Source organism: Podarcis erhardii (assembly GCF_964252035.2).
Source record: "Podarcis erhardii genome assembly, chromosome: 15".
Classification (NCBI taxonomy): Eukaryota; Metazoa; Chordata; class Lepidosauria; order Squamata; family Lacertidae; genus Podarcis; species Podarcis erhardii.
Window position 1 is genome coordinate 23425078 of NC_138505.1, and position 13561 is coordinate 23438638.

The window sequence follows — 13561 nt, forward strand, 5'->3', positions numbered from 1 at the left end:
GTGTGTGTGCACGCACCCCAACTAGTTCTGAAGTCTCTGTCTTTGCCCATATAACTGCTGCAAACCAGAGACCCCATTTAAACCCTAGGAACCTTTCCAATTTGCAAGCACTTAGGCTGCAACCCCAAAAGCTGTAGGTGGTTTCAGAAGAAAATCCATGGAATTAATTCGATGGGAAGCCACTTTATCCAGCCATATGGGTGTAGCTGCTCCTAATGAACCACAAAGGAATCCAAGGAGTGGCAGCTCCAAGTAGCCTCACCACACAGACCAAAGACTACAGGCCAAATGTTCATATCAAGTCTCACCCACTTGCAAAATGGTTTGCACAGGCACGTCTTTCCAGAGAGTGTGATGGAGCTCTCAGAGGGGATGACAGAGAAGGCTATAAACATGGAGATTCTTGCCAAAACAGATCAGCTAAAAGAAAAGTGCTAGGAAGAGCTCTAGTTTTATTGTGGGATACTTAGCTGGGCTGCTTAAAGGGAGTAAGGAGAAAGAAATTTGTAGCAGAATTATATGGTAAACTGGGAAATTTATATGGTAAGCTGGGAGCGCAGGAAAAATCATTTAATGCTGTAGACCAGTGGTTCTCAACCTGTGGGTCCCCAGATGTTGCAGTACAACTCCAGTCATCCCTCAGCTCTGGCCTTGCTAGCTAGGGGTGATGGGAGTTGTAGTTCAACAACATCTGGGGACCCACAGGTTGAGAAAGGCTGCTGTAGATCTTACCTACTGCCTGCCACTGAGATAGTGAACACACCTCAAGCAGAATACCCAATTGGTGATGCAGTGTTCTCTTCTTGTGTGAGTAATGAGGGATGTAGCTGTGTAGTACACCAGTGTCTCTCATAGCTCATGCATTTGGTACAACACAGTGTGTGCGTATATATGCATGAGAAGGTTTTGAAAGGTTTTTTGGTTGCTCTTGCCTAGGAACAGGAAGAAGCATAAGCAACAGAAGGAGGGGCATCTCATACTAGTAAAACCCTCAAGAGCTCAACTTGCTTCCAAAGGCAAACAAGGCTCTGTGCCGCTGCTGTTGTTGCCACCACCACCCTGCCCAAACCAGTGATAAGGAAAAAAAGGAAGATGTAGCAGCACATTTCTCCAGCTTACGGAAGGGTGGGGCAGTTAAAAAAGTAGGAAGTGGGTCAGCAAGTGCTCCCGTGCAAAACTCTAAACTTTATTCACTTTTATTTATATATTTAACAATTCTAAAGTATTTATGTCTTGCTCTTGACAAAAGAAAATTGAAAAATATAAAGGAGCAACTTTGCGCTCCTCTTCAGGAGAGAAGAGTTTTATATATACACAGCTATCTGGTGCGAGTGTCCTGCTTTACATACAAAGAATAAAATATTAATAAAAAAGTGCTTCATTGGTCAAAAAGACTAAGAGCTGCAAGCGTTTATTCACACTGTACATCACAGACACGCCCCCCCCCAAACCCGTATCAGAACCTCTTGGCACCTGTCGTTATGAACTGCAGAATATTAGACCTTGTTTTCACCATCTATTTGTACCATTAAAACCACACTGCCACAGTGCGCAACACAATTATGCTTTTCCTTCAAAAATCATCTCTCTATTCACCCACTTTAATGGATAAGTACAGATAAACTCCATTTACTCCATTGCAACTCCCACCTCTATTAAAAAAAGAGTGATATGCATCTTTGCTGCATACTCCCATAACATTTAATTTTCTATTAAAAATCCAAAAGCCAAATTAGAGCCAGACTTTGTATTGCCCGTTCTCCCAGCTGGAAGAAAGGAGGAGTACAAAGCAGCTACATACATCCCCAAGCTGCCTTAAAAGGTGCGAAGTCTCTTCCTATGCCTCTTGGAAACACTTGATTTTCATTCCCAAATGCTTCCCTTGTATGACTGTGTTGTAATCAACACACACACCTTTTCACAGAGAACATGGAAAGAAACAAAAGTTTGCTGACAGGGCTTTCTTCTATTGGGTATTCCAATACACTCAAAAACTTCACTTTAGAAGGCATTGCCCTATCTTGGCAATAGGTTATTTCTAACTTTGCAATCTCTTTTCGGAAGATTGGTTTGCTTATTACACCACTGCTGCTGGAGTCTCTCTTCTTCCTCCATGCTGCTATTAATACACAGCCCCCCCCCCTTGGTATGGTTGGAGGGCTTTACTGGCAGTGCCACACATTCCCCACAGTTGCTGGCTTGGGTACAGTTACCCACAATGTGTAAGAGCCACAGGGAGATCAGTGCTGCCTACGAACTTGTGCCATGAGGAAGACATCTCAAGCTGAGGCAGTTTCAAGTGGTGGCAACCGTGTGATAAGGGAAACATGTTCAGTAGTCAAATTCTACAGGCTGGGGCAGAGGAAGATAGAGGCACGTCACTACTTGGTGGAATATCTAGGCAGAAGCTGCTTCAGCTTCCCCTAGCAAATGAATTGCAGAAAAAAATGTATTTTCACACCCACCAATCAAAACCTATAAGTGTTTTTGTGTTGGCAGGGTTGGGTTGGGAAGACGATATTAAAATAAAAATAGGAGGACTCAAAACTCTCCATAGCACAGCAGCAGAAAAGTGATTTTAATGTAAGGGGCACATTTTTGTTTTAGATGAGTTGTATCTTTACATACATATCTTTTTGGGGGGGGCAGTTGTTAAAATGCCCTAGTTTGGGGGCCTTGGCAAACCAGTTTTCACTGACTCTCCTGTGCAGAAAAAAACCCAATAAATCAAAACCATCCTCCATTTGTTTTGGGGTTCTCCTTGTGAGAGGGGGAGCCTGGCCAACAGTATTATTTGACTTTGCATGCAGCCTTCCCAGTGCAGCGAAGCAGCTCTGCCTTCTGTGTAAACTATCTTTTTTTAAGAAGAAAAAAGTGGGGGCAAGGATAGCATTTTAACAGCTAGTAATAAGCCCAAACACCAGTTCCTTCAAAACAAATTGCATGTACAAGAGTCTTACAGTGAGGTGCCAGTTTAAAAATACAACCCTGAACAGGAATGGTCTGTCCAATCCCCCTTCCCTCTCACTTCCCTCAAACAAGCGTACACTTTCTTTAGCCAAAGTGGTCCAGGCATTGCCTACTTTGAGCCACAAGTCTGCCAACATCGGCAAAGGATTGCCCAACGTGGAGATCTGCAACCCATTCTGCCGCCCCCTCCGCCACGCCTGCCCTTTCGTGCAGCAAGGATAACTAAGCCCACTCTAAGAACAGAGAGGGAGAGAGGTTATTTTTTTTTTTGAGAAGGCAGCTCCCATTTCTTCTAGCAGCAACAACTTCCCAAACAGCAGGTTGCTGTTGGGAAGCAACAGGAGTGACTGGGGAAAAAGAAAGCATAAGCACTGACGCTACAAGGTATTCACAAGGTCTCTGGACTGATTACCCTTCCTCTCACAGCAAGGTAGAATCATCCGTCTGCGCACAGTTCTGACAGCGGGGCAACAGAAATGCCAGCGGGGAAGATTCCAGACCCTCTTTTCGTCGTCTTCCAGCAAAATCCACACAAAATTTACATGAGGTGGATGAAAATGACACTGGGAGGAAGAGCTGGAAAGGAGGGCTTTCTGCTCCACTAGTACAGGCCCAGCATCCTGTCCCTCTGAGCATGTCATCTCTCCTCCCGACTCCAGAGTGCAAGGCTTCTCTCCAGTCCTACCAGCTTCAGTCAGCAGAGAAATGTGCGTATCTGCTTAGCAGGGAGAGGTGGTGCTGTCTCTTCCCAGCTTTCCTTCCACGCTGGAGCCTCAGTTTGAGGTGGCAGCAATAGGTTTGTCCAGTTCGAGGTCAAGGCTGGGGCTACTGGGATGCAAGCTGCTGTAGCAGGATTTGCAGACCCGGCTGGGTTCGAAGAGCTGCTGGCTGGGGACCGGCACCTTCTGGTTACAGCAGCTGGAGCAAAAGACATTCCCACAATTCCTTCAGTCAGGAACAGGAAGAGAAGAAATTACAGTAAATTTGCAACTCAGAAATGCAGTTTCCACAACAGTACATGTCTTAAGTTGGTGCTTGCAGAAAAAGGTTGGACTAGTTGCCAAAGAGCAGCTTGGATGGAAGAGGGTTAAGTTTTTTCCCCCCTGCAAGCTGCATTGGGTCAGAGCGCCACGGGATGGTGATGTCTGCTATGATGCCAGCCCAGAAATGGTGATCTGGAGGGGTGAAAAGAGCCTGTAACCGAGCCACAAATTTCTTTTGTGCCTATCTTCAGTGAAATGGAACACTTCAGCTATGTCTCCATCTGCTGCTGGCTGTTGCTTCCCAAAAAGAAGTTAACTAGAATCGAGCCTTGAAGACTGGCAAGCCAGTCAACTTCTCCCCAAAAAAGAAAAAAGCCTACATAAGCCAGAAGTGAGCCGGCTGCAGCTCAAGGGAACTACAGCGACACTGTCTTTCAGCACAAAGAAAATGTGAGTCCATGGGGACCATGCAAAGCCACGCAGTGAGCAGCCAGAAAAGATGCAGCCCACATACTGAGTGAATGAGGGATGCAGAAGCTGACACATCTGTCAGTTGTCAGTCACAGCAGGGCCATAACAGCACATGCATCTTGGGGCAGGGATGGGGTCCTGCGTGCAACTAGAACCCCACAACCCCCCACTTCTGATCTCAAACCTGCTTTCCCCCAAATGCAGCTCTGAGCAGCATAAGTGGACAAGGTCCTTGGTTCATAATCTTTGACTTGCAGATATAGGCAAGCATTAAGTAAGAATTGTTTTGCACCTCACTACAGGTGCCTTGAGGTTGGCATAAACAAACATAGAAGGTTTAATCTGCTCTTCTCCAGTAGCTTAATAGTGGGAGATAGGAGGCAACTGGCTTTATATAAAGAGTTCATGCCAGGTGTGGTTTTTCTTTATGTTAACTGTCGATGTAACAAGCAAAGGGAAACCCCCATTTTTCATCTCACAAACTTTCATATTTCTAGCATGGCAAAGCAACCTCTAGATATCACTCACTCAGGGCTAGACTTGGGCTGGTGATTTGGAAGTCTTCTTATGGACTCCAATAGACACTGCTATCAGAGAGAACAGCAGGAGTGAAAACAACAAGGCAGTGAAGACAGACCACTCTATGAAAAAGCCATTCAAATGCCCTCACAGTGAAGATTCTGAAAGGGTGAGGGTTCACAGCACGACCTAGCTGCCAAAAGAAGACTAAATATTTCCTTTCAAGAGAAACTCCTAGACATTGTGTAAAAGAGAGACTATCTGGAATTTTCTGCCTGGGTATATCTGTTCAAATCTCACGCAAAGGGATCACTTAGTCCCTAGGCAGGTTCTTATATGCATTTCAGGATTTTTGCCAGACTCTTGGCCCTCAGTGTCAAAGTCATGTTCCTTCTCAGGGACTCTACTCCACCTGGCTAGCAGAGGAGACCCTAATGCTCACGCTGTCTTGTCCCTCACTCAGTGCCCATTAGCCCACGATTAAGGCTTTTTTCACTCTTGTGCTATTTCAGAAGTGATTGGTAAGGTTCTCTCCATGGACTGCTCAAGAACTCCCCAACAGTAATACCAAAATCAACAGAAAAAGGCCCAAATAATGTGTTGGTTTCTATATACCAGTTGTGGCAGGTGTGGAGGATTAGAGCTGTCCTCCTGACACTGGTGTCACTGCAGCCTACCTGGATGGGGCCAGGGCAGGGTGGACACATTGCCTTTGCTGCAGCTCTAGCAGGTAAGCTGCAGCGATACAGGGGGTCTCCACTCCACCAAACCGGATGCTACCACTCAATACACAGAAATTGCCTGCTCTTATAACTGAAATACTCATTGCAGATAAGCCACTTGCATGTTAGCCAAAGTTGCAGTATGCAGTATGAAACAAAAAGTCTTATTAGTATAACGTGAAAAGAGGCCCACAGACCTCAATATGCAACTGGGCTGCTACCATTCGTCTTTGGTGTAATGATTTATGGGCAAAGGAGTGCAGGGGAGGGAGTCAAACGTTAGTTTGAAGAGGTTATCGGAGAAGTGCAAGCAGACAACAGAGGCTGTTCCAAATGCTCACCAAGTCTGATCAACACGGTCAGGGTCCCTGCAAGGAGGGGAGAAAAAGCTCAGAGGGGAGACTAAATCAGAGGATTTGTGGTTTTCCCCCCAGAAATGGCAAGGTGAGACCACTGTCTTTTCCTGCTAGCCTGAGAGAAGGTAATATACAGCTATGTTTTAAATAAAAAATGTTAGTGTGCTGTGAGAAATGAAGTTAAATGGCCCCTGTGAGCCCAACAATAGCCCAGCAATGGAAGAGGCTGTCCCTGCTGCATCTCTGCATGGTATCTTTCTTCGGACCCACCTTCCTCCAATCAGTAGGCATGGCAAGAACACGTGCAGAAACACAGTGCATGGCCTCCACTGAGAAACATCATTTCTTATTGTAGGAAATAAACTGGTTTGGGTTTTTTTGTGGTGGTGGTGATGGTGGTTGGGGGGGGGTTGGTGGTGGTGAAGAGATATGAGGCACATGCCTCTGATTTTAATATAAAATAAAGAGAGCCACAGAAATCAGACTGGGAAACACAATTTAACTATTGAGGAAATGGACATGGCACACACTGTCTCAAGATGGATCAAATCTCAAAATCGGCTCCTACTTGTTCTTTGGAAGCCTTCTCAGCTAAGAAGTCTTGACACAGCTAGAAGATGAAGAAATTGAATGGGACATTTCCAACATTCTCCAAAGCTCCTGTTCTAACAGACTTCAGCACAAAGCAGAGGACCTCTGTCTATGAGGTGATTTAAACGTTTGCTCAAAGCAGAAAATGCAGTGTAAAAGGATGAGCACGGGCCAGGTGCTAAACTGGCAGAGTAAGCCCAGGAATATTTTTCTAAAAGAAGGGGGGGGGTATTGGTGCTGCTGCTTGACTGGAAACAAAACAAATTAGTGAGAAAGTTTGAGACAAGCAAACACACTAAAAAGGGAGGCCTTGTTGGCAGAGCTATACCCGACTGCCACCTGGCTGGTGCTGACCCATGACAGGGCCTTCTCAGTGGTGGTTCCCCAGTTGCAGAATTGCCCTCTTGGGTGAGATGCACCTGTCTTCCTCATTACTGACTTTAACTTTCCCCTGAAACACATTCCTGGTTACCCAAGGCATTTGATGGCTAAAAGATGCTGACCATGGCAAACTTGAAATTAAGCTTTAGTGACAGCTTTTAAATGTTTTACATTTAATTATTTTAAATTGCATTGCTTTAATGTTTTGATGTTTGCAACTTTGGGCATTTTGGGGAGGAAGGGCAGGATACAAGACTGCACGTGTAAAGCAAAAGGGTTCTGTCCCTCTTCTCAAATCACCATCTGGGGACCAAGTTTCCACAGGATTCTATGAACTGTGCATTGGTGGGAAGTTTAAGATTCATACTTAAGCCCCAGTGCAAAGCCACTGGGAAATCTGACCTCCTAACAACTCTCTGCCCCCTTAAGAAATTACAGTTCCTATGATTATTTGGGAGAAGCCAGGAGTCTTTAAAGTGGTATACTAGTACTTTAACTGTAAGGTGTGGAGGTGGGCTGTGTGACAAACTTTATAACACTCTTACAGCTTGTCAAAAGCTAAGCCCTTCTGACGCAGGCCATGGTGGACTCAGCAAGAAGAATGCTATGCAGTGGGTGTCTACCCTTGCTATAACACTGCCGTGTGTGGCTCTATGGTCTGACATGGGAGAGTGATCTTATCAAGGAAAATTAAAAGGCAAAGTGCCCAGAGGCTAAAAGAAAGAGGAGCCCCTCCAGGACATGGCAGCAGAATAGCATACCTGCACCCCACACTATCCATCCTACAAGCATTACCTGCAGTGGTGCTTCCTGCTGACAAGCCAGAATGCACTGTCGCAGCCGTAACAGTGTGCAGCCAGGTGATCGGGAAGCCATCGTGTCACCTGGGAAGCGAGATGTAAAGAGAGAGAGAACTTTAAATACAAGCAACACAGTTTAGAAAGTAAGTAGGATACAGAGGGGAGGGAAGGAAGGAAGGAAGGAAGGAAGGAAGGAAGGAAGGAAGGAAGGAAGGAAGGAAAGAAAGAAAGAAGGAAAGAAAGAAAGAGAGAGAGAGGGAGGGAGGGAGGGAGGGAGGGAGGGAGGGAGGGAGGGAGGGAGGGAAGGAAGGAAGGAAGGAAGGAAGGAATTGATTGTTTCTTCATCTCTGGCCAAATAACAGAAGAATCTTCTAACCGAGCATCTCAAATACCAAGTTTTCACAACCAGTGCTAAGGCCCCCAACTTTCTCTCACACTTACATAGCTAAATAAGCCAAGCACACTGACACACCACGTGTTAGTCAAGGAAAATGATTTCATCATTTCCCAGTGCAGGTCCAAAGGCAGAAAACTGACAGCTATGGGTCTTCTTTGGCACAGGTACAGATTTTTTAAGTATTAGAGACAACAGGGACAAGAGGGAAGAGGTTTCAAGAGACCAATGTCAGAACCAAAGGGATACAGAGTAGAGCCAGGTGATTAGTAGCAGGTGCCGATATAAGGAAAAGGGAGAGGAAGGCCACGGAGATGGATTTTGCCTGTACCTCTGTGTCCTGTTTATCCACCTGCTCCCAGCTGGCTTCAGAGAAAATCTCTGTACTGCAGCGAGACAAACAGTTCTGATCCAGATTGCTTTCCGAGTCAGGGATTGAAGTCTGTTGGCAAACAAACACAGCTGAACAGAACCTACTCCCAACCCCTCAGAACATGGATGAGGCAGCTGAGAAGAGGGAATCCTTCTTAACCTCCTGCTCAGAGATCAGATTATGGGATAGGGCGGAAAGGTGGCTTCTACCAAATTCCTCAAAAGTTTTGCAAAACAGAAAACCCAAACTCATTGCTAAAATTCAAATGTTGCCATGAGCATATCTGATAGCAATATACTTTCACGGCTCATATATTTTGGCAATGGTTGGGGTGCTGATGTTATCTCTATATGGTAAATACTTGAAGAGGTGTGTGATGTGGAGCAGAAGACAGAGCTCTGTGGCATAAATACGGTGCTGCAAAAGCTCCAACAGTAAACAATGGAATCCCTGAACAGACCCAGTCGCTTTCCAATTCATTTGAAAAACTGTACACCATGCAGAGCACCATATAATCCAACCATGAAGAAAAGACTATTTAAGCCCTACAGCAGTGGTTTTGGGGCACGGGGAACGGAGTGGGGCTTCACTAGAGCAAATGTGGGAGTACAAGCAATTTGGGAGAGGCAACAGTGGAGTGATGGAGTGGCAGCAGTGGCCAGAAGACATCCCCTTTGGGTAAAAATGGGAAGAAAATGAGAGGAGATCAGGGGTACTTAGTTTCTCTTTCAGACTTTGTCAGCTGGGGGGAAGAAGCTAGAATAAACTCTTCAGACACCCCACTTGTGCCAGCAGATGCTGCTGCTGCTCCAGGGAAGCCTCCTCCTGTCAGCCAAATCCCTTGGCCCGTTTCAGACAGTTTTAAGGCTGTGCAAACAAAACACTGGTTATTTTTAAAATACCAGTTTTCCAGCTACTGTGCAGTTCTACTCAACACACAGCAGTCGTCTATGGGACAAGCCTTTCTCCTTAGGACACGGAAGGGGAAGCTTTTTGAGCCCAAGGACCACATCTCCTTCCAGGGGCCGTGAGCCAGTGATGAGCAGGACTAGAAGCAAAAGTGGCCAGTGGATGTGAATTTTACTTCTGAACAGTAGGATAAGTTTTATAATCACTCTCACACTCTTCTATTCTCCATCCATTCCAGTCAGACAAATACACTCAAGGAGGGTGCAAAATAGGGCAGGTGTAGCCTGGATAAAGTTCAGAGGGCAAACAGATGGGGCCTGGAGGGCTGCATTTGGCCCCCAGGGCTGAGGCTCCCCAATCCTACCTTAGGATAGTTCTATATATTGGCGTAGAAATGAAGTCTCAACTGAGGTCTTAATGTCTTCCCATCGCACCCAAAACCTTTAAGACGACAACTACATCACTTGGGAGGGCCAATCCAGAGCCAAGCACGAGCCCAACAGCCTACCTTCCAAATATCCACCCACTCTCTCTATTCACCCCCCCCCCCAATTCATTTGGTTAAAGGTAAAGGTAAAGGGACCCCTGACCATTAGGTCCAGTCACAGACGACTCTGGGGTTGCAGCGCTCATCTCGCTTTACTGGCCGAGGGAGCCGGCGTACAGATTCCAGGTCATGTGGCCAGCATGACTAAGCCGCTTCTAGTGAAGCCAGAGTGGTGCACGGAAATGCCGTTTACCTTCCCGTCGGAGTGGTACCTATTTATCTACTTGCACTGGGTGCTTTCAAACTGCTAGGTGGGAAGTAGCAGGGACCGAGCAACGGGAGCTCACCCCGTTGCGGGGATTTGAACTGCCGACCTTCTGATCAGCAAACCCTAGGCTCCGTGGTTTAACGCACAGCGCCACCCGCTTCCTGTCGACTCATTAGGTTACTTACTGTCAATTTTGCTCTCTCTCATCCAGGCTGCACTGGAAAGAACGGGACGCATGTGGCTGGCTGGCTACTAACCACCTTTTCACAGTTGCTCATTCCCCTTTGAATAGACCTCACAATGACGGATCTCATGTTGGTGAGCAGAACACAGCAGGGATTTGGATCAAGGACTGCCAGCTGGTGATCCATCCCACTGCATGCCACATCATGATCGACCCTGTTTTCATGCTTTATGTTATGCATGCATTTTTTAAAATTCTGGAGCAGCCCCAAGCATCCATAAACAGCTGCACTCATAAATACGTGACACAAAGAACTTCCCCTTAAAACCACCAACAGGTTAAAAAATGATGCAACAGGGGTGCCTCTTTTGAGGGAGGACTCTTGGCCACTCAAAAGAAAATGCAGAAACTAGTGGACCGGACTGTTGAGACCTTTCAATAGGCCTAAATGGTGCATAGGCAATTCAATGAACTTGGACAGGACATGGAATAAATTAGTCTCTGCTGCAGCAGTGCTTTGGTGTCTTTTGCTAATAACTATAAAGAAGTCCTGATGCAACATCAACAAGTCTATATACAATGTTTATACAAGGCAGTGGCTCTCCTCAACCAAATAAAGCATGTATGGCTTTGCCATTTTTACTGGACTAAAACACACACACACACACACACACACACACACACTTTCCAAAGCATGAGCAGTTTTGCAAATTAGCCATTCATCTAGCTGCCTGTAATGAATCAGAATCACCTCCAGGGGGACTAAGTGAGAAATAATTTGTGAATCAGGAAAGGCTGGTTCCCTACACCCCCAGCCTCTGGCTATCAATGTGCCATATATATCTGTGGGGAAGAGGGCATATGTATCCAGCTAGCCTTTTTTTGTGGAGTCACTTCCAAGGATCCATTTTCCTTGCACAGAACCACGGGCACAATCATGTCAAAGGTCGCTTAACTTACCACTTCATCCCCATAATCCCCGTTGAAACGTAGTGAGCTGTTCAGGTACTGGCTCTCTAGACGGCTCCTCAGCTCCTGCACCTGCTTTTTTAAAGTCTCTACTTCCTGCTGGTGCCCACTTTCAATCTGGCGGAGGCGCTGCTGAATGACATCGGCATAGATTGGCATCCCATCGTCATCCAGGTGACTCCGGGCAGGCTGGTCCGGGCTGTTTGCTGTCTGCTGCCGGCCTGGAATAGCATGAACCCACTTGTGGTGCAAATTCCTCAGATGCAGCGGGGCAGAACTACAGCTAGCTGCAGAGACCTGTCGGCTGAGGGAAGCCTTTACCCTGCCTTCCTCCCCGTTCACACAGTGTCCATTTGGTGCAGGGTATTTCTGGGTAACACTGAACCCTGCCGGGCTCTCTGCCACCTTGTTCTCAGGCTCCAGCTCTCCATTGCACACAATCTCTTTATAGTCAGCTAAAGGCAAGGCACAAGGTGAAGGCATTGGGTCATGTAAGCTGCTGCTCTTAGTAGTCCTGTTTAGGTTCGCTGCCAGTTTGTGTAGCTCTATTGAGTCCTCATTCTCAGGCCGACTTTCGACAGTGCGGGAAAGTTCGCCAGCACTGTTGTCAATGGGATGGAGCCAATGGCAAGAGACATTCTGGATCAGCTCCGTCTTTGCCCCATTCTCTGTTAAAGTTTCCGTAGAGCTCTCCATGTTTGATGTTCCCATCTCATGCAGGACAGGAAATGGTAGGCTGGGCTGGGGAGTGCCCTGAGGGATTTTGACCTCTACAGGTAGCCTACTAACACTGTCCTCCTCTGCTCTTTGAATGTTACTATTTACAGCATTGCCCAAAAAGCCAGGCCGTAGTTCCTTCACCTGAGATGGTTTCTGGACATCGTAATGGAGCTCATCTTGCCCCTGAAGCTCAAAAGCACCCTGTAAATCCATCTGTGGGCTGGAAATTGGATTGTCTAAAGAAGTTGCTGTATCCAGTTCAGTCTTCCCACCCATGTTATCAGTAGAGCTGTCCAGGTTCTCAGTCCTGCTTTCCTTATCAAGAGTGGTGTCCTCTCCCCCTTCTTTACTTGCCGTTTCTGGAACGCCCCTCACACACTCCTCCAGGCTCACTTCCTCCTTGGTAGCCTCTTGCAAAATGTTCTCCATCTGCCCCTCTGCTACAGCCACTGAAAGCTCTGCTCCAACCAGAGTCCTGCCTTGTTTGCTCACACATTCTCCGTCAAAGGGGTCGTCCTCCGGGTTCCCAAGGCTGCTCAGCTCCAGGGACCGGCGGTGCTCCTGCCACTTCTCGTTGAGGCTGGGGTCGCTACTACGGCGGTTGGTTGTCGGTACGCTGCTGTCACCAGCCATTGTCAGATTGTCAAATGACCTTGTCTTTGGCAGCCTTGAGAGGAAAGAAAGAAAAATGCTGAGAATTGTTTCTAATTACAGGTTAGAAATCAGCTGTTAACGGCCAATCACGCCTGCAGATAATCATCTTTTGCATGATGCTATACTCGCTCAACAACTCCTGAAAACTGCCATTTGTTAATCACATGGACAGCAATAGAGGCAACTCCCTCACCTGTCAAACATCTACTTACATTACATCATCTGAACTCTGAGCTCACCTGCCCAGAGGTTGATCTTCAGGGCTGGAACCTGGGACTGGGTAAGGGGCACAGGTGTCATCCGCAGGGGTCGAAGGGGAAGAACATGGCAAGTAAACGGCACTCCACAGCATGAGGTTTCGCACGTGGCACACAGGATACAGCACCTGAGAGAGAGAGAGAGAGAGAGAGGACGAACAGACTACTAAGAAGGCTGTAATCCTTTTATTAAGGTTAGAGATTGACTGACCTTGCATTTTAATTTGCAGTCGCAGGTTAATCTTGAATATATTCAAGAGCAGCCATTTGAATCTTGCCCTTTCCGGACACTTTGGAATGGCCTCTGTTTGCCCACCCCATCAATTGATACAGCCCCTCCCGCCAGCTCATTGCTCATACTCTCAACCACCACAGTGCCACTAATTTAGAAAGTGGACAAACTATTTCAAAAGAGGGTGAATCATTGCAAGGACTGGGAAAGCAAGCAAACGCCCAAAACCAAGAATGTTATATTAAAATGGCAACTTATTTTAAAACAACCAGATGAGCAGTGCAGTGCATCCACAAATTGTATTATTATATGTACTGCACT

The 13561-nt window shown here is 46.6% G+C and overlaps 1 protein-coding gene across 14 annotated transcripts in view; it reads right to left on the bottom strand.

The window, feature by feature from the left end:
* Positions 1 to 1165: 1165 nt before the first annotated feature.
* Positions 1166 to 13561, bottom strand: part of MTMR3 (myotubularin related protein 3) — a 57487-nt gene continuing 45091 nt past the window's right edge. For 3 of the 14 annotated variants that reach the window (XM_081841721.1, XM_081841715.1, XM_081841724.1), the window contains 6 exons: positions 12991 to 13136; positions 11369 to 12764; positions 8519 to 8629; positions 7789 to 7877; positions 6007 to 6033; positions 1166 to 3915 (listed from right to left, as the gene is read on the bottom strand). In XM_081841721.1, the coding sequence (XP_081697847.1) occupies positions 3744 to 3915; positions 6007 to 6033; positions 7789 to 7877; positions 8519 to 8629; positions 11369 to 12764; positions 12991 to 13136 (1941 nt within the window). In that variant the 3' untranslated portion in view covers positions 1166 to 3743. The other 11 variants (XM_081841727.1, XM_081841719.1, XM_081841722.1 and 8 more) reach the window with 8 other exon arrangements.